The 16566-nt window shown below is 60.6% G+C and overlaps 4 protein-coding genes across 5 annotated transcripts in view; 2 read left to right on the top strand and 2 right to left on the bottom strand.

Moving 5' to 3' along the window:
• Positions 1-185: 185 nt before the first annotated feature.
• UBA52 (ubiquitin A-52 residue ribosomal protein fusion product 1) lies at positions 186-1473 on the bottom strand. Of its 2 annotated transcripts, none has more exons than XM_005531654.3 (5): positions 1361-1473; positions 865-982; positions 628-714; positions 433-535; positions 186-326 (listed from the first exon to the last, which is right to left on the bottom strand). In XM_005531654.3, exons 2-5 carry the CDS (start codon positions 965-967, stop codon positions 233-235), a joined length of 387 nt encoding a protein of 128 aa, XP_005531711.1. In that variant the 5' UTR covers positions 968-982; positions 1361-1473; the 3' UTR covers positions 186-232. The 2 variants fall into 2 exon arrangements, with proteins under 2 accessions (XP_005531711.1, XP_014115783.1); XM_014260308.2 differs by having other exon boundaries at positions 1352-1412.
• A 531-nt stretch (positions 1474-2004) lies between these two features.
• On the bottom strand, positions 2005-4532 carry KXD1 (KxDL motif containing 1). The gene is made up of 5 exons (XM_005531656.3): positions 4391-4532; positions 3997-4097; positions 3749-3901; positions 3344-3390; positions 2005-2776 (listed from the first exon to the last, which is right to left on the bottom strand). Exons 2-5 carry the CDS (start codon positions 4089-4091, stop codon positions 2541-2543), a joined length of 531 nt encoding a protein of 176 aa, XP_005531713.1. The 5' UTR covers positions 4092-4097; positions 4391-4532; the 3' UTR covers positions 2005-2540.
• On the top strand, positions 4482-10170 carry FKBP8 (FKBP prolyl isomerase 8). Its single transcript, XM_014260303.2, has 9 exons — positions 4482-4584; positions 5082-5360; positions 5491-5660; positions 5916-6004; positions 6240-6457; positions 6531-6703; positions 6777-6854; positions 8784-8921; positions 9357-10170. Exons 2-9 carry the CDS (start codon positions 5096-5098, stop codon positions 9441-9443), a joined length of 1218 nt encoding a protein of 405 aa, XP_014115778.2. The 5' UTR covers positions 4482-4584; positions 5082-5095; the 3' UTR covers positions 9444-10170.
• A 618-nt stretch (positions 10171-10788) lies between these two features.
• Positions 10789-16566, top strand: part of ELL (elongation factor for RNA polymerase II) — a 49725-nt gene continuing 43947 nt past the window's right edge. The window contains exon 1 of the mRNA XM_005531653.3: positions 10789-10946. Coding sequence (XP_005531710.1) covers positions 10812-10946 — 135 coding nt within the window. The 5' untranslated portion in view covers positions 10789-10811. The remainder of the gene's footprint in view (positions 10947-16566) is intronic.

The following is a 16566-nucleotide window of genomic DNA, read 5'->3' as shown; positions in this document are numbered from 1 at the left end:
CCTGGTGCCGGTCCAGTCCCTGGCCAGGTCCCAATGCCCATGATGGGTGGGCAGGGGGGGTCCCAGTCCGTGCACACGTTGCTGCAGGCACTGAGCACCAGCACCACCCCACCCCATTCCCCCCACCCTCCTGTGCTGCTCCAGCACAGCCCCCCATTTATTGAAAAACCACCACAAAACAGAGCTGAGAGTTGCAACACTTTATTGGCCAGTTCAGGCAGGGCTGCAGGCTCTACTTGACCTTCTTCTTGGGGCGCAGGTTGTTGGTGTGCCCACACTTCTTCTTGCGGCAGTTGACGGCGCGGGGGTGCAGGCGGGCGTAGCACCTGGGGGGGACAGGTCAGCAGAGCCCCCACCCTGGGGAGGGGATCTGGGAGCGGGGGGCTGCAGGGAGGGGGTGAGGGGACACGGGGAGGGGACAAAGGGACGTACTTGCGGCAGATCATCTTGTCGCAGTTGTACTTCTGGGCCAGCTGGCGCAGGGAGGGTTCGATGATCCCCCCTCGCAGGCGCAGCACCAGGTGCAGGGTGGACTCTGCAAGGAGAGATCGGTGTCACAACGGGGGTAAGGGGGCTGCTGGAACCCCAAAAACTCCCCCCCAAAAACCGCCGGGGTCCGGGGAGCACCTTTCTGGATGTTGTAGTCTGCGAGGGTGCGGCCATCCTCCAGCTGCTTCCCCGCGAAGATCAGGCGCTGCTGGTCGGGGGGGATCCCTGCGGGACAGAATCACCGTGCTGGGGACACCGGGGGACAGAATCACCGTGCTGGGGACACCGGGGGACCCCCGGGGGACAGAATCACCGTGCTGGGGACACCGGGGGACCCCCGCGGGGCCACCCCGCCACTCCCGGCCCCGCCAGTACCTTCCTTGTCCTGGATCTTGGCTTTCACGTTCTCGATGGTGTCATTGGGCTCCACCTCGAGGGTGATGGTTTTGCCCGTCAGGGTCTTCACGAAGATCTGCATCTTGGCACTTCTCACCTGCGGGAGCGGCGGCCGCGTCACCCCGGGCCGGCCCCGCTGCTCCCCGACCCTTCAAAGCCTCTCAAACCCCGTTCCCGAGCACCCCTCCGGGGATCCTCGAGCCCCGCTCCCCCGGGATCCAGCCGGGATCCAGCCCCGCTCCCCCGGGATCCAGCCGGGATCCAGCCCCGCTCCCCCGGGATCCAGCCCCCACCCCGCGTTTCGGGGCCCTCCCGCATGATCCAGTCCCGTCCCCGGCGGCCCAGGGCCCCTCCCGGGCTTCCAGCCCCCCCTCCCCGGGTCCCAAGCTTCTCTCCCGGATCCCGGGCCCTATCCCGGGATCCACCGGCCCCTCCCGGGATCCAGGGCCCCCACCCGGGCCCGCACCGCGCGCACCCGCGGCCTCGCTGCTGAGGGAAAGGGAGGCGGGACCGGAACCGCGGCTGCGTCACTGCCGGAGGGACCCAGGCCCCGCCCCCCGGCACCGCCCCCCGGCACCGGCACCGCCCCCGGCACCGCCCCGGGACCGTCCCGTCACCGCCGGGGTGACACCGGCACCGCCCCGGGACCGTGCCGTCACCGCCGGGGTGACACCGGCACCGCCCCGGGACCGTCCCGTCACCGCCGGGGTGACACCGGCACCGCCCCGGGACGGGCCCGGGACCCTCCCGTCACTGCGGGGGTGCCACCGGCACCGCGGGACAGGGCACGGGAGGGGCTGCAGGTCGCCGGGACCGACCCCCTGCCCACCCCCCCTGGGACCGGCCCCCAAACCCGACACTGCCCACAGGGACCGACCCGCACCGACCCCACGGCCACAGGACTGACCCCGCAACAGGCCCCAAAGTGCCAGGACCGGGCCCACACCGACCCCATGGACCCCAGCCCGGCCCCACAGCCCCAGAACCATCCCCATATGCTGACTCCGCAATCCCATGACAGACCCCACAGCTCCAGGATCAGCCCCAAACCCCAGCCCCCCGCTCCCATCCCCTCCCAGGCCATCAGGACCCCAAAGCAAAGCAGTTCCTCCACAATGCTGGTGGAAAAACAAGATCTGGAGAGCTCCTGTTCCTGCCTGTGGAACAACCAGCAGCACCACGTGAGGGGCTGAGTGTGAGAACCAAAGGGAAACACGGCTCTGCCTCATTCCAGCGGTGGAAAACTCAGCCAGCAAGAGTCCATCAGCAGCAGGGACAGAGCTGGTGGGCACACAGAGCCTCAGAGACAGCATTCCTTACGAAACAGAAACACCCGTGCCCCAAAAACGGCTTTTCTGCACCAAAAAATCTACACGGACGGTGAAGTTTAGCCGCTCTCCTGAGCACAGGAACGAGGACAAGAGGCGTTTCCAAGCCAGGATTTACTGATTCCCCCTGAAGCAAGAGGCAGGTTTTACACCTCGCTGGCAGTTTCGAGGCAGAAGGACGGCACCTTCCTCCCTCAGCTTCTCCCAGCCTTCGCTTCCCTCTTCCCGAGAAAAATAAAAAAAATAAAAGAGGAAAAAAAAAAAAAAAAAATTAAGAGCGACACACAAATATAAATACAGGATAGAAAGTCCTCCAGGACGTGGCTCCTAGTCCAGGCCGTTGGCCGTGTCCTCATCTGTCAGACTCTGTCCGTTCACGGCCGGGCCGTCGTACTGGCCTTGGGATAAATCCTCGAAATCCTGGCTGGTGGTGGGGGAGATGATGTCGGGGCTGGTGTCGCAGGACTCGGTGCTCTGCTCAGAGGTAGCGATGGTGGTTGTGGTGCTCTTGGGGACGGGGTCGAAGTCGTCGTCGTCCTCCAGGATGGGGGATTCGTGGATGTCTGGGAGGGGAGAGGGAGGCGTTAGGTTTGTGGTGGGGTAACAGGAGAGAAATTCCCTGATTCTGCTTGTAGCAGGGATTAAAAAAAAAATATCCTCCCTAAATCACCAGCGTGTAAACGAGCGGCTGTTTGCAATTTCTTGGATTTAACGGAATTAAGGAGTTTTCTGGACTTTTAGGGAAGCAGCCATGGGCCACCACGTGGACTTCTCCCGATTCCTGAGAGATGCCTCACGTGTTCTCTGTTCCCACAGGAGGAAAACTGAGCGTGGAGTGCCAGGACACTGCTGGGAATGGCTCCCACTGCCAAAGGGCAGGGATAGATGGGATTTTGGGAAGGAATTGATCCCTGGGAAGGGGTGAGACCCTGGCACAGGGTGCCCAGAGCAGCTGTGGCTGCCCCTGGACCCCTGGCAGTGCCCAAGGCCGGGCTGGACGGGGCTGGGAGCTCCTGGGACGGTGGGAGGTGTCCCTGCCATGGCAGGGGTGGCACTGGATGAGATTTAAGGTCCCTTCCAATGCAAAGCATTGCACGAGTCGGTGAATCCGCGCGTCAGGGATCACTCACTGCTGAAAGCCTCCGGGTACTGCTTTGCCAACTTCCCTTTGAGCGTCCTGGGGAGGAGAGAACAATCCGAGTCCGTGGGGAGCTGAGGGATCTGGAGCTGAGCCTCCAGCAGCCGTGGCCAACACAAAGAAATCCCGAGGGATTCCCTCCCCAGGCCCCTGGAGCAGCCCATCCCACCCTTCCCAGCCCACGGGGTGTTCCTGAATCCCACATTTCGTGACCACGCGCTCCCGAGGCAGCGCAGCCCATCCAAAGCTCCAGCCTCCACTCCCTGCACGCGGCACTAATCACACATTTTCCTTCTCACAGCCCCCCAAACTCCAAATCGTGCCCTGTTTTAACCCCCCCACACCCCAGCCAGCGCCCCCAGGCCGTGTCCCTGCCCGTTCCCCCCCCGTTTCCCACCGGATCCTCCTGAAGATGCTGTCCAGGTCCTTCTTCATCTCCACCAGGGTCCTGGTGTGGTGCAGGAAGCGCTCGTTCATCTGCTGCATGCGGACGCTGGACAGGTTGTTGAAGTTGAGCAGCATCTCGTTGGTCTTCTCAAACCGATCCAACCTGCGCGGGGGAGGCAGAGGGAGCTCGGCAAAGATCCCGGCAGGCTCCCGGTGCCGGTACCGGGTTTCCCACCGGTCGCTTTCCCCGGGACTCACATGTTTTTCTGGGCCAGGATGATGGCGTTGACGTCCTCGGCGTTGACCATGCCCAGCACCCTCCCGCAGAACACCTCCGAGGCCGTGGGCTCCATCGTGGCCTGCGGGACCGCGGGGCGGCTCAGCCGGTGGCACCGGAGCTCCCCCCCGCCGGTAACGGAGAGCCTCCGTTCCCCTCCGTGACAGCGGATTCCCCCTCCGCCCTGCCGTGCACCCAGTACCGGGTACCCCGCCGCCGTGCCCCCTCCCGGGGCGGCCCCACACGCCGGTAACGGGGGTCTCCTGCCCGCCCGCCGCCCCCGGTAGCGCCGCCAGCCCCGGCTTCCCTCGGGGACACGCGGGTCTGGCCTCCCACCGGTATCCCCGGGGCCTCCCCCCAGCAATGCCCGCGCACCTGCGGGAGCCCGTCCCGCCGCTTCACATGACGGGAGCGGTACCGGGGGCGGCACCGGCAGCCGCTCCGCGCCGCTTCCGGGTGCGGAGTCACGTGGGGCGCGACCCCGCGGCGTCACCGCGCCGAGCCGGAAGTGCCGGAGACCGGCAGGGCGAGAGGGTCGCGACCTCCGCGGGCATCACGGAGCCTCTCCGGTACCGGTGCCGAGCCCCCAGCCCCGCTGCCCCCCCGCCAGGGCGGCCGCGCTTGTAGCGGCCCCTTTAAGGCGTCGGGGGGCGCGTGGCTGACGAGCGTGCTGCCCGCCCAATGGCGTCGCGCGGTGGGGGGGGGCGGGCCAATAGGAGCCGGGGGGCGGGCCCTGCGCCCGCGCGTTCGCGGGCCGGGGGGGAGCGGCGGGGGGCGCGCGGCGGTCACGTGGGGCGGGCGGGGGGCGCGGGGCCGCCCCCCCTCGGTACCGGACCGGGGCCGTGACCCCCCCCCTCCCCCCCGATCCCACCGGGACAGACCCCCCCCCATCCCACCCAGACCGAGCCCCCGCCCCCGCCAGGCCCCATCCTTCCCGGGCGCTCCGGAGTCTCCGCTGTCCCGTTGCGCATCCCCCGCCCCCGGAGGCTCCCGGAGGTCCCCGGGCCGGCGGAGCGTCTCTGCCGGTAAGAGCAGGCCCGATCGCTGTGCTCTCTCCCCGCTCCAGGTCGCTCCGCCGCGATGGCGTCCAGCGGGGAGGAAGCGAGGAGCGGCTCCCCGGGCCGGGCGGGCACCGGCACCGAGCTGGCGGCGGACGCGGCTCAGCTGGACACGGCGGAGGATTTCGAGGTCCTGGAAGAGGAGGAGGAGGAGGAGGATGAGGATGACCTGAGCGAGCTGCCCCCGCTGGAGGACGTGGGCCGGCCGGCGCGGGAGGACGCGCAGCCCCCGGAGCGGGGCGCGGGGGACGCGGCCGGGGACCCCCAGGAGTGGCTCGATGTTCTGGGTGAGAGCCCCGGGCAGGAGCGGGCTCGGTTCTGCCACCAAGGCCGGGCAGGAGCTAGAGAAGGGTGGGGGAAATCGGGATTTTCCCTCCTCACCGTGTCCCGATGTGCCTCCGGTTTTTCTGTGCCCAGGGAATGGTTTGCTCAAGAAGAAGACGCTGGTGCCGGGCCAGGGTGTGGACAGCCGGCCCCAAAAGGGCCAGGACGTGACAATCCGCTTGAAGGCCACGCTGGAGGATGGCACCGTGGTGGAAGAGAACCCTGCCCTCACCTTCACGCTAGGGGACTGCGATGTCCTGCAGGTGAACACCGGGTGGGAGCTCACCTGGCTTCAGGACCTCACCTCGGGGGCCACAGGTGGGGCTGGGGTCGGTGACATCCCGTTTGTGGACCAGAATGACCCCTCGTCCTTGCTTGGGCTCCCTCCCCATGATGTTGGCCAAGTTAGAGGGAGCTTGGAGCAATCTGGTCTCGTGGAAGATGTTCCTGCTCATGGCAGGAGGTTGGAACTGGATAATCTTTAGAGTCCCTTCATGATCCCGTGTTGTTCCCTGCAGGCTCTGGACCTGTGCGTGCAGCTCCTGGAGATGGGGGAGACGGCTTTGGTCGTGTCAGAAGCCAAGTACTGCTACGGAGCTCAAGGCAGGTGAGCTGGCAGCACAGCAAGTGCAGCAGGGTGATCCCAAACAGGCAGGGGAAGCTGTTCCCTGCTCACCTGCTGACAGCCCAGCTCTCCGGCCTCTGCCTCCTCGCTTGCCATGCACAGATCCACACCATTCCCTGCCCCGGGAGGCTTCCCTGGCTCGGATTTCTGAGCCACGCTGCTAAATCCATTCAGCCCAGCACCTGAGAGGTGACCATGGTCCCCTGGCTTTGTGCAGGAGCCCTGACATCCCCCCCAACGCGTCCCTCACGCTGGAGGTGGAGCTGCTGGCGGCTCGGGACGCGCCGGACCTGGAGCTGCTCAGCGGGAAGGAGAAGATCCAGCTGGCCAACCGCAAGCGGGAGCGCGGCAACTTCTTCTACCAGCAGGCAGATTACGTGCTGGCCATCAACTCGTACGACATTGCCCTCAGGATCGTGGGCTCCAGCTCCAAAGGTACCTGTCCCCCCCAGGAGAGGGTCTCCTGGGCTCCTGGCCCTGCTGTAACCTGGCCCCGGGCTCTGTGCAGTGGATTTCAGCCCGGACGAGGAAGCTGAGCTGCTGGATGTGAAGGTGAAGTGTCTCAACAACCTGGCGGCCTCGCAGCTGAAGTTGGACCATTTCAAGGCAGCTCTCAAGTCCTGTAACCTCGTGCTGGAGCACCAGCCGGGGAACATCAAGGCTCTGTTCCGAAAGGGAAAGGTGAGGAGGGGTCCCCTCTCTGTGGAGTGGCAGGGGACTGAGGGACAGGGCTCATCCACGTGTCACCCTCCAGGTGCTGGCTCAGCAGGGAGAGTACAGAGAGGCCATTCCCATCCTGAAGGCAGCGTTGAAGCTGGAGCCTTCAAACAAGGTAGGCTGGAGGTGTGTGCTGCCTGTGATCCCCCTGAGCTGGGGGTCTCCTGGATGCTTCTCTCTTGTCTGTGTCCCTACAAACCTCAGTGTTCCCCCTGGTGGGCTGAGACCCCCTGGAGCTGTCCCCAGCTCTGTGTAGGGAGGCTGGGAATAGCCCCTGGAGCCTGGGGAATGATGCACCACGTGGAGCTGGTGGGTCTCTTATCTCCACATTGCGAGGTTCCCTCGTTGACCTTTGGTCCTGACAGTGACAGGGATCCCTGCCAGCCCATCTGCGCTCCAGCCATCCCCTGGGGATGGTCCAGGCTGCTCCAGGCTCCCCAGGTGGCTCGGGCAGTTCATGCTGCGGTTGAGGGAAGTGGGGCAGAGCTGAGTCCCCACAAACTCGCTGAGCAGCCCCAAGAGTGAATCACTGGGTGGTGGGAGCAGCCAGACCTCGGTCCAGGGCGAGCTCTGGGTCAGGAATTTCCTGTCAGTTAATGATCAGCTGCAGGACTGGAGCCTCGGGAGAAATCAAAAACCAGTGCCAGGAAATGACCCCAGCAGGAGCGAGACTGGGAGGAGACATTGAGGTGTTGCCTGCACAAGGTCGTCCTGGGGGTCTTGGCTCTCCAGATGGGCTTTAATCCTTCTCTGGATCTTTTGTATCCATTTCTTTCATGAGGATTTCATCAGGCCATCGGGATTTGTGTCATGATCCAGTCTCTGAAGGTCACGGGTGGGATGTGGCACAAGCAGGTGCTTGGTGCCCCCACACAGCACCTTCAGGGCTGGTCAGAGCACCCTTGGAAGGGTGAGCAGGACCCCAAACCCTTCCTTTCCCAGCAGGGTCAGGGTGGAGAGGGAGCAGAACCGGGAACCATTCCCCCGGCACGTCCCTGGGCAGGGCGGCTGCTCCCCAGTTCCGACGGAGCTTTTAATTGGAGAGGGCTGGAAAATCCAAATGCCCGGCAGTGACGTGTCCAGTGAAACCACAAGTACAGCAAATTACTGCCCTCCCCAGCTGCTGCCAGAGCTCCCAGGGAAGCGGCGGTGCCGCTCCAGTCACGGCGTGGGTGACTCAGGGGCCACCAGTGCTGAAAGCACTCCAGAAACGCTGGGCTCCACCTGCCCCGCGTGAGGCTGTCGCAGCCATCGCTCCTCCTGACCCCTTGGAAGTGTTCTGGGAGCAGCGTGGGATGCTGGCGGTTGTCTCACGCTGATGTGACAGCCCCGGTGAGCTCCGAGCAGGAGCGTTCCGTCCTCCAGAAATCCGAATTTTCGTGCTGGAGGCGGCTTTTCGCAGCGTGGCACGGGCTGGGCAGAGCCGGTGTTCTCGGGATGGGTCCCCCAGCAGAGGGCACAGCGTGGCCGTGCCACCAGGGCCACCACAACGTCCTTCTCCACCCTGCCCTGCTCAGCTCCCGTTTGGGGAGCCTGTGGGCCCCACGCAGGACTCGAGAGCCTTTTCCTGCCCCAGCAGGGCAGGTGTGGACACGCCGCGGGTCTTGCTGCAATCCCACTTCACACCAGGCTGAGTTTGAAGCCCGCTTTCCCAGCCTGCTTCCAGACAGAAAGTGGGAGAGCTGGTGCATGTCTGTCCTCCAGGCAGACACTTTCCTGTCTCGATTAAAGGATAAAATCCCTTTCCTGATGTCTGGCATCAGCCCTGGGCTCGGCTCCCCACTGCCAGGCAGGGAGTGGCTTGAGCAGCCAAAAAGGACAGAGGGGCATTGGGCCCACGGGGCGTCCCGTGCCAGCCTGGTGCAGCCCCATGGCGTTGGGACGTGGGGCAGGATGAGGCCTGATCGCCCCCTCAGCCGTTCCTAAGCTCTTCCACGACGTTCCTGCACATCCCAGGGGTGGTGGAACCTGCTGTGGGTGACACATCCCCTCCCTGGCAGGCAGGGATGGTGCAGGGCTGATAACACCACGCTGTCCTCCCCAGACCATCCACGCTGAGCTCTCCAAGCTGGTGAAGAAGCACGCGGACCAGAGGAACGTGGAGACGGAGATGTACAGGAAGATGCTCGGGAATCCCAGCACCTCCAGCACTCCCAGGAAGTGCAAAGACAAACTGCCCTGGGTAAGGCTTCTGGGGGGTGGCTGAGTGGGTGGGGGACGCACAGGAGGTGTGTCAGCGTCCCCAGGTCCCGCAGGACGGACACAGCCCTGCTCCTGAGCAGGATGTGGACGGGCTGTGTCAGGACAGCGATCCCGCTGGGAGCAGGGGGCCGTGCTCCGGGAGCCGTGCCCGGAAAACGCTGATAACAGCCTGTGCTCCTGGCTGTGTCCACCAGATCCCAGCCGTGCCAGCTGCAGGGCCCGGACTTCGCTCCCAGCTGCCCGTTGGGAAGCGCTGTCAGCCGGGCTGGCGGTGGCACACGCTGTCCCCGCGCCGGGCAGAGCCAGCACAGCGCTGCCTTTTTGGGATGCCCTGTCCAGGAGGCAGGGCAGGCAGGGTGGCACGTGTCCCCTGCCACGGGCACAGCCCCTCACGTCCCCGTGCTCTGCTCCGCAGTCCATCCCCTGGAAGTGGCTCTTCGGCGCCACGGCCATCGCGCTCGGCGGCGTGGCCTTGTCCGTGGTCATCGCGGCCAGGAACTGAGGGTGGCAGCGGGGTGGCCCCTTGGCACAGGACCTGTGTCCTGCCTCTGTCTGCCCAGGGGCTCCCCCGAGGCTCTGCCACCCCTTCCCGCGGACTCGCAGCTCCGGGAGCGCGGATGCTTTCTCTGCCGGAGGTGCCGGATCTCTGTCCCGACGTTCCCCGCATCCCTCCTGGCACGGGTGGGTGCAGCTGTGGGGAGGGGGAGCAGGCGGAGCAGGGACCCCCGGGCAACCTCCTGGCAGTCAGGGGCTCAGCCCCCAGCCCCAGGTGTGTCAGGGACAGCGGGAGGTGCCTCACACCGGTCCGTCCTGGCCGTGCCCATCCCGGCTGTTGTGATCGGGATGGGCAGGGGAAGGCACGGAGAAGGAAGCAGTGGGAATGTGGATGTGCCCAGGGGCGGATGCAGCGACATTCCCTGATTCCTGGGGGGCTGCCAGGGACTCAGCCCTCCTGGAGGCACCTGCTGCCCTGCTCTGCACATCCTTGGAGCGTGCAATGTCCAAAGGAAGCCAAAGAAACCCGCGGTGGGAGGGATGGAGGAGGGGAGCGCTGGACATCCCCTGTCCAGGCTGTCTTCCTGTGGGTCCAAACCTGTCGGGGGTCCTTCCCTGCCCTCCAGCCCCCCCAGCACCTGCCCAGCCTCAGCTCTGCTCGTGGGGGGGTTGTAGCACTGTCCTTGCACCCCAAACTGACTGTGAACTTCCCAAATAAAGGACAATTCCTTCGCGTTCGGGTCTCTTTATTGTCGCAGGTGGGGACACAGGGTTTTTGTTCAGGGGGCAGCCTGGGACCTTCGGGCTCTACCTGGGCATCAGGGGGTCCATGCTGGGGTGCCATAACTGGGGAGGTCTGCGGGGTTGGGGGGTTCATGCCTGGGGGATTCACACCTGGGGGGGTACAGGGGGTGCTCACCACGGAGGGTTCATACCTGGGGGGCTCATGCCCGAGGGGTTCAGCCCCGGGGGGCTCATGCCGGGGCATTTCTCACCAAGGGCGTTCCAGGGAATTCACACCCGGAGGGTTAAATGCCCGGGGTGGGTCAGGGGGTCCATCCCGGGGTTCCCCCACCCGCCGCCCCCTCCCCACGCTCCCGCAGCGCTCCCCGGCTACACCAGACCACCCTCCCCAGCATGCCCCGCGCCCATATTTGCATATCCCCGCCTCCCCCTCCCCACGGACCAATCCGACGCGGCGCCCGGCATCACCCAGCCAATCGGCGCGCCCGCTGCCCACCTCCTAGCCCCAGCAACAGGCGCCCCGCGTGGGCGTGGCCGGCGGAGCGACGCTTCATGAATAATTCATAAGGGGGGGCGTGCCGGCGGCGGGCGGCCCCGGCGGCCCAGGCGCGGAGGGGGAGACGGTCCCAAGATGGCGGCGCTGCAGGCGGAGCGCGGGTACGGGCTGTCCTGCGGCCGCCTCGGCCGCGGCACCCGCGTCTCCGTCTTCCACGTCAAGCTCACGGAGAGCGCCCTGCGCGCCTTCGAGAGCTACCAGGCTTGTAAGGTACGGGGATGGCGGGCGTGGGGCGGCGGGTACGGCCCCGCCGAGGGCGAGCGGGCGGCCGCCACGAGGCCCCCGGACGGAGCCCTGCGGGCGGCACCGGCGGGGATGCGAGGGGAGGTGAGAGGGGGGGAGCCGCTCGTGAGGCGGGTGGGTGGCGTGGGGCGGGGGGACTCCCTGGTGGGGGGGCTGAGCGAGTGCGGGGGCTCCCGGCGCCGCCCCCCCCCCCTCCGTGAGTGACCGGGGAACCGGGAATGGGGGGGGGGGCGATCCTGGTGCCAGGTGCCTGGGGGGCACCGGAGGGGACTCGCGGTGCCACTCCCGGTGACGCCCCGGAGCACCCCGGTGTGTTCCTCATCCCCGGTAGTGTTTGCGGGGTCCCTCCGGGGCTCCCGGTAGGTGACCGGGGAAGGGTGGTGATCCTCCGGGAAGTACCCGAGGGGCACCGGGAGGTGTCGGTGCTCTCCCCCCCGCCCCGCCCCGGTAATTGCTGGGGATCCCCCATGTGCCACCACGGCGGGGACCCCCAGTGTGTCCCCCCGGGGTGGGTGACAGGGGCCCCGCGCTGCCGGTGCGGGGGTGGGCGCTCGGTTCCCCCCCGGGAGGTGACGGGAAGCTGCCGTCAGTCCCCGGGAGTGTCTGGGGAGGGGGGCGAAGGCACCTCGGTGCCCCCCCGTTTCCCCGGTGAACGTGACGTGGGTTTCCACAGCCGGGGGGGGGCGGCGGGTCCATCCCCGGTGCTGCCATCCCTCCGTGGCTGTCCCCTCCCCGGGACAGCCGGCTGTTCATCGCCCGCCGGCTCGGTGCTCCCCTCCCGGGACCGGGGAGGGCGAGAGGCACGTTCAGACTGTATTTTGAAATTTCCAGATTGTCTTTTCCGTGCCGTTTCCTTGAAATGCATCCAGAGAGCTTATTAGTCATGTAAATAGAGAATAATGGCAAAGCTCGGCAGCTGGTGTTGGGATGGACCGGAGAGGGGGTTCAAAGCTGTCATTTTTAGCGTAATTTTATTTTGATTTTATTTTTTCCTTCCGCCTCTTATCCTGCGACGAGCATTTCTGTCTCCTCACCTTGCTGGGGGAAGCTGGGAGCCTAAACCCGTTTGTCATTAGGAGCGTCCTGCCTGCCAGCTTCTGTAGGATAAACCATATGTTGTCACAACACTATTTTTAATTTAGGGTGTTGGTTACATCACATCACTGAATTGGGCAATCTCTGTATGAGGACGAAGGTAATGACTGTACCAGGGTTTATCAACTTATATTTTAATGAGTGTTTATCAGCATTATGAGAAGTCAGGAGGAATAAGTGACTTGGGTAGACCGAATTATTAGCTTTTTTCTCTCTGAAAAATGAAACAAATAATCCAAATAATTCTTCCCTATATATTGGGAAAGCCTTTTATTTTGGGGCAGGGAGAGTAGGAAGACTACAGGCAGCTGCGTTAAATATTTTGGGAAGCTATTCCGAGTCCGTGTCACACATGAATAGTGGTGTTTATTTTCTAAATGAAGTCTGGGCTCAGGATTGTTTGGTGGCCAGCAGCCACTAATGAACTTTGCTTCCTTCCTTGCCACCCAAAAGAGAAATAGTCAGAGGCTCCTGGTGATTAACTGGGCAGGAAGGGATAAGGGCAGAAGAGCTGGTTGTTTGTGTAGTGAACAACGCAACAATTAGTGGGCTATTAAACACATATGTTCATTCTGCATTGGTTCTATAAACAGTTTCCCCAGCTTGTTGAACGTCTCAGCTTCCTCGGAAGCGCCCGGCCCTGCCAGGAGCCGCCTCCAACACACCTTTGCAGCTTGTGTTTGTCCAGATCAGCTCCGCTTTAATTTTGGGCTGCATTAGTTAAATGGAAAAAATTTGCTCAGGCTCCTTCTGCTCGGTTTGGTTTGAAACGTGGTGGAACTGACGGCAGCGTTGTGTAATATGGATAATGGCCTGGAATCCAATCCTGCTCTTTGTGTTACCTGGAGTCCAGCATGTGCAGTCTGACCTGTTTCGGGCACCAGGGTGGCACGTCCAGGCGATTCCTGCGACAAGGCTCTGTCCCTCTGCCAGAACGGGCAGGGAAATGTCTTCAGTTCCTTGCTTGAGTTTGTTCTTGGTCTAATAATAATGTATTGGGATTACATAATCCAAAAATGATCACCCAGCCGGGCGAGCTGCCATTTGTTTGGAGTGTCCCCGGTGCCAGAGCAGTTGCAGGCTTGGTGTGGAGCTGCACCATGTGTGGATCAGGCAGCAGGGCTGTGGAGAAACAGATATTCGTCTTGTTGGGCCTCTGCTGAGCTGTGCTCTTGGGTTTCTGCTGAATTGTCTGTGTTCTAGGGAAGAAAACGGTCAGGAATCCACATGGGGCTTGGAGCAGCCTGGTCTAGTGGAAGGTGTCCCAGCTCATGTAAGGGGTTTGAAACAGGTTGAGCTTTAAGGTTCCCTCCCAGCCCAAACCATTCTGTGATATTGATCCCCAACTCCTGTGTTATGTACAGAGGACATGGAGCTGCTGCTGCTGCGGAGCTCCGGCTCACAGGGCTGCTGCCTTCTCCTGATCCCGGAAAAGGTTTCTTCAGTAGCTCACCTGAAAGAAAAAGGAGCCTTGAAAAGAAAATTAGCACTGGCTTCATGGGGACGCAGTGAGATGTCACCCAGCTGCTCCTTGTGAAACTTGCTGCCCCTGAAACTGTTTCCACACACTTGTGAAACTGAGAGCTCTGGCTACTGAGCTCAGAGGGCTGAGCGGTGGGAAGTGTGTCCCAAGTTGGTTTGTCCACTGGTGAAATGCAGCCAGTCTGGTGTGCTCACCTAAAACAACTCCGGGTTCTCCAGGGAGTGTAATTCTAGAGCAGCCTGCAGTCTGCTGCCTTCCTTTTGGGGATGTGTACGTGGTTAGGAATTCCCACTCCCCCCAAACAGGCAGGGCATGGCCAAGGCCAGGTTGGATGGGGCTTGGAGCAACCTGATCTGGTGGAATGTGTTCCTTCCCATGGCTGGGGTGTGGAGCTGGGTGGTCTTCAAGGTCTTCCCAACCCAAACCATTAGATGATTCAGTGACTTTTCCCATCACTTCTTGTCTGCCCCCAGCTTTGTTCCTGCCCCTGTTGAGGTTCAGGGGAACTCCTTTCGCTGGTGCCTTGCTTTCCTCTTTCATTCCCATCCTCAATGAGGAGATATTTTACCATCCTTGCCTAATGCCTTTAGTTATCATTCATCCTTTATTTTTCACACCTGTTTTTTTAGCGGCATCCTGGGTAAGTCACCATCATCCTGCCTGGTTCAGATGCCACGTGGCACACCTGAGCATCCCCTGAGCTCAGTCTCCCTTGGGGTGAAGATGCTGATGGCACATAAACAGTGTCAGGGTTGTTCCTGGAACTCTTACCTGGGAATTTCCCAACTTCCACCTATTTCTACAAACCTCTCTGTGTGGTTGAGGGGTGGTTGGTTGATAACAAGCAACGTGATGGAGTTGCACACCTTTCCCTGTCACCTTATGTGTTGACCTAAGGATGGCTGAACGCTGCTCCTGGCCCTAGTCCTGCCTTGCCTGGTGGTTTTAGGAGGATTTAAAGGAGGTTTTTAGCATCCCTCGGTGATGCAGCTGAGCAGCATGTCCTGCTCCCGTTGTCCCTCTCTGTCCCTGCTACCCTGGAATGTTTTGAACTGAAGCCACCGGTTGATTCACTGGTGAACTTTGGCAGATGCACAAATATTTATTGGGGACTAAGCTGAGATAACCAGAGCACGTTGTCACTGTGCTCACCCAGCTGAATTTTGGGACTGTGGTCTGATAGATGTGGCTTCCCAAATCATCTTCCTTTTGCTGCTCTGAAACCAACCGTGAGAGAAACAATCCCTTGAAAATGAAGGTTAACCCGACCCCTTGGAGTTGCTATTTATTGAAATAACTTTCCAGCCTTGGCTTTTGGATCAGGTTGTGGAGATTCCTTCATCTTGCTGTGTTCAAAGCACGAAACACGAAATGAAGGCTGTGCTGTCATTACAGGGTCTTTAGGGTAATGTGTATTCATGCTGACTTGAGAATTGAAAGCTGCTTGCAGGTGTCAGGAGGAGAAGAACAATCCGGCTTTCGAATCAAAATTCATTGAATTATCTCAGAGCTTTTTGCATCATTCCTCTTTCCCTGTAACCTGTTTTTTCCTGTCCTATTAATTCACTGATGCTGTAGTCCGTCAAAATTGAGGCTCTTACGACATCGGGAACATGAGTCGGTGACATGACTGAATGAATCAGAGGAGGCTGGAGAGGAAGCTCATCGCACACGTACGGCTCATCAGCAAAAATGGGACAGGATCTGCAGAACACCCTGAACTGCTCAACTCCTGCTCAATGTTCTTCACGTTGACCTGAATGTGGCACCTCCCATTGGAAGGAAGGGGACAAAGAGACACTGAACATTGTGCATGAGGAATGTTTTGGCCCCTGGCAGTTTCCTTTCAATTATTTAGGGAAGCTTTTTCTCTCGACCGTGTAGCATTTGGATCTGCTCAAATTATAGATTCATCTCTATAGTTTTCAAATGGCATTGGAAGGAATTGTCTGTAATTTACATCTGAAGTGATGTACAGTTGCTATGGGATTCGGTGGCAAATTATAAACCCATTATGCTTTTTTTTTATACTGGTGGTAACAGACTAAAGAACTGGGTCTAATTGGTGACGTGCCAAGGGAAAATAGAAAGTTTGTGATAGAATCCTTGTGACTGATGCTTTCTTTTTTTTTTTTTTAAATCAGATGTGATCTGCTTTTTATCAGTAAAACATATCCTACCATTAATTGGAGAGGTTGAATTTGAATTAATAATTTTTGTTCTCTGGCAGTACAGGGGGAAGCAAGCTAGAAGATTAACCCTTTATGTTATTTATATGGGGCTAGGTTGTTCTTTTTTAATTCAAGTGGGATATTTCATCAGTTGTATCAATGGCAGCTGGATGTGCTGATTGTGTTCCTTACCCAGCAAAATTAAACCCTTGCTCATTTTCAGCATATTCTGATTTCTTATTCCACTTAAACAGCAGAAAGGAAAGCTATTATAACATCTTTTTAAACTTTTCTCTGAAGCATAGCAGTCTCTTCAGAACAATGTGTCTCCCAAGGACCCATCTCCTGCCTGGAGTGGCTCCTGCCGGTCAGCTCAGAGTCATTCTCCAACATCAGGGGCTTTTCTGAGCTTTTTTTCTGAAGTGCTCTGTCCTGTTGAGTTGGTTTTTGTCCTGGTGCAGCTTGGCACGGGGCTGGTGGCTGTCGAAACACTTCCCTTGCGTCGTGCCGGCTCTGTTGGGACAGCAGCAGCAGCGCCTTTATCGCCGCCCAGGGAGGGGAGATTTTGTTGGAGGGAGCATTTGAGGTCTCGTTGGTAAATGGACGTGTTATCTCCCGAACAGTTTGCACGTTTCAGGCCATTTAAACTCTGTAACTTGTAAGCAGAAACTTGTGAAGCGTCTCCAAATCCCTGGTGTTTGTGCATGTTGAAAAATGGGAAGGGACAGACTGCATGCGTCACTCCCGTACTAATTTGTGCCAACTAATCCATGGGAGAAGAATACATTTTGGCTGACTTAGTGGTTTTGCTGCTAATACACAGGAGAATGCGTTTGAA

The sequence above is a fragment of the Pseudopodoces humilis genome, chromosome 28, assembly GCF_049639895.1.
Source record: "Pseudopodoces humilis isolate 2021_Gansu_Grassland_sample_001 chromosome 28, ASM4963989v1, whole genome shotgun sequence".
Taxonomy (NCBI): domain Eukaryota; kingdom Metazoa; phylum Chordata; class Aves; order Passeriformes; family Paridae; genus Pseudopodoces; species Pseudopodoces humilis.
The sequence above is the reverse complement of the archived record's forward strand: the minus strand, read 5'-3'. Positions and strand labels throughout refer to the sequence as shown.

What these genes read in the sequence shown, in the direction of transcription:
- KXD1 (XM_005531656.3), bottom strand. Translation starts at nt 4,091, where the DNA reads ATGGAGCCCACGGCCTCGGAGGTGTTCTGCGGGAGGGTGCTGGGCATG. An exon ending in ATCCTGGCCCAGAAAAACAT is followed by an intron (nt 3,902 to 3,996) that starts GTGAGTCCCGGG and finishes TCCCCCGCGCAG; the next exon opens with GTTGGATCGGTTTGAGAAGA. An exon ending in GTACCCGGAGGCTTTCAGCA is followed by an intron (nt 2,777 to 3,343) that starts GTGAGTGATCCC and finishes CTCCCCTCCCAG; the next exon opens with ACATCCACGAATCCCCCATC.
- FKBP8 (XM_014260303.2), top strand. Translation starts at nt 5,096, where the DNA reads ATGGCGTCCAGCGGGGAGGAAGCGAGGAGCGGCTCCCCGGGCCGGGCG. An exon ending in CGTGGGCTCCAGCTCCAAAG is followed by an intron (nt 6,458 to 6,530) that starts GTACCTGTCCCC and finishes GGCTCTGTGCAG; the next exon opens with TGGATTTCAGCCCGGACGAG. An exon ending in AGCTGGAGCCTTCAAACAAG is followed by an intron (nt 6,855 to 8,783) that starts GTAGGCTGGAGG and finishes TGTCCTCCCCAG; the next exon opens with ACCATCCACGCTGAGCTCTC.
- UBA52 (XM_005531654.3), bottom strand. Translation starts at nt 967, where the DNA reads ATGCAGATCTTCGTGAAGACCCTGACGGGCAAAACCATCACCCTCGAG. An exon ending in CAAGATCCAGGACAAGGAAG is followed by an intron (nt 715 to 864) that starts GTACTGGCGGGG and finishes TCTGTCCCGCAG; the next exon opens with GGATCCCCCCCGACCAGCAG. An exon ending in AGACTACAACATCCAGAAAG is followed by an intron (nt 536 to 627) that starts GTGCTCCCCGGA and finishes CTCTCCTTGCAG; the next exon opens with AGTCCACCCTGCACCTGGTG.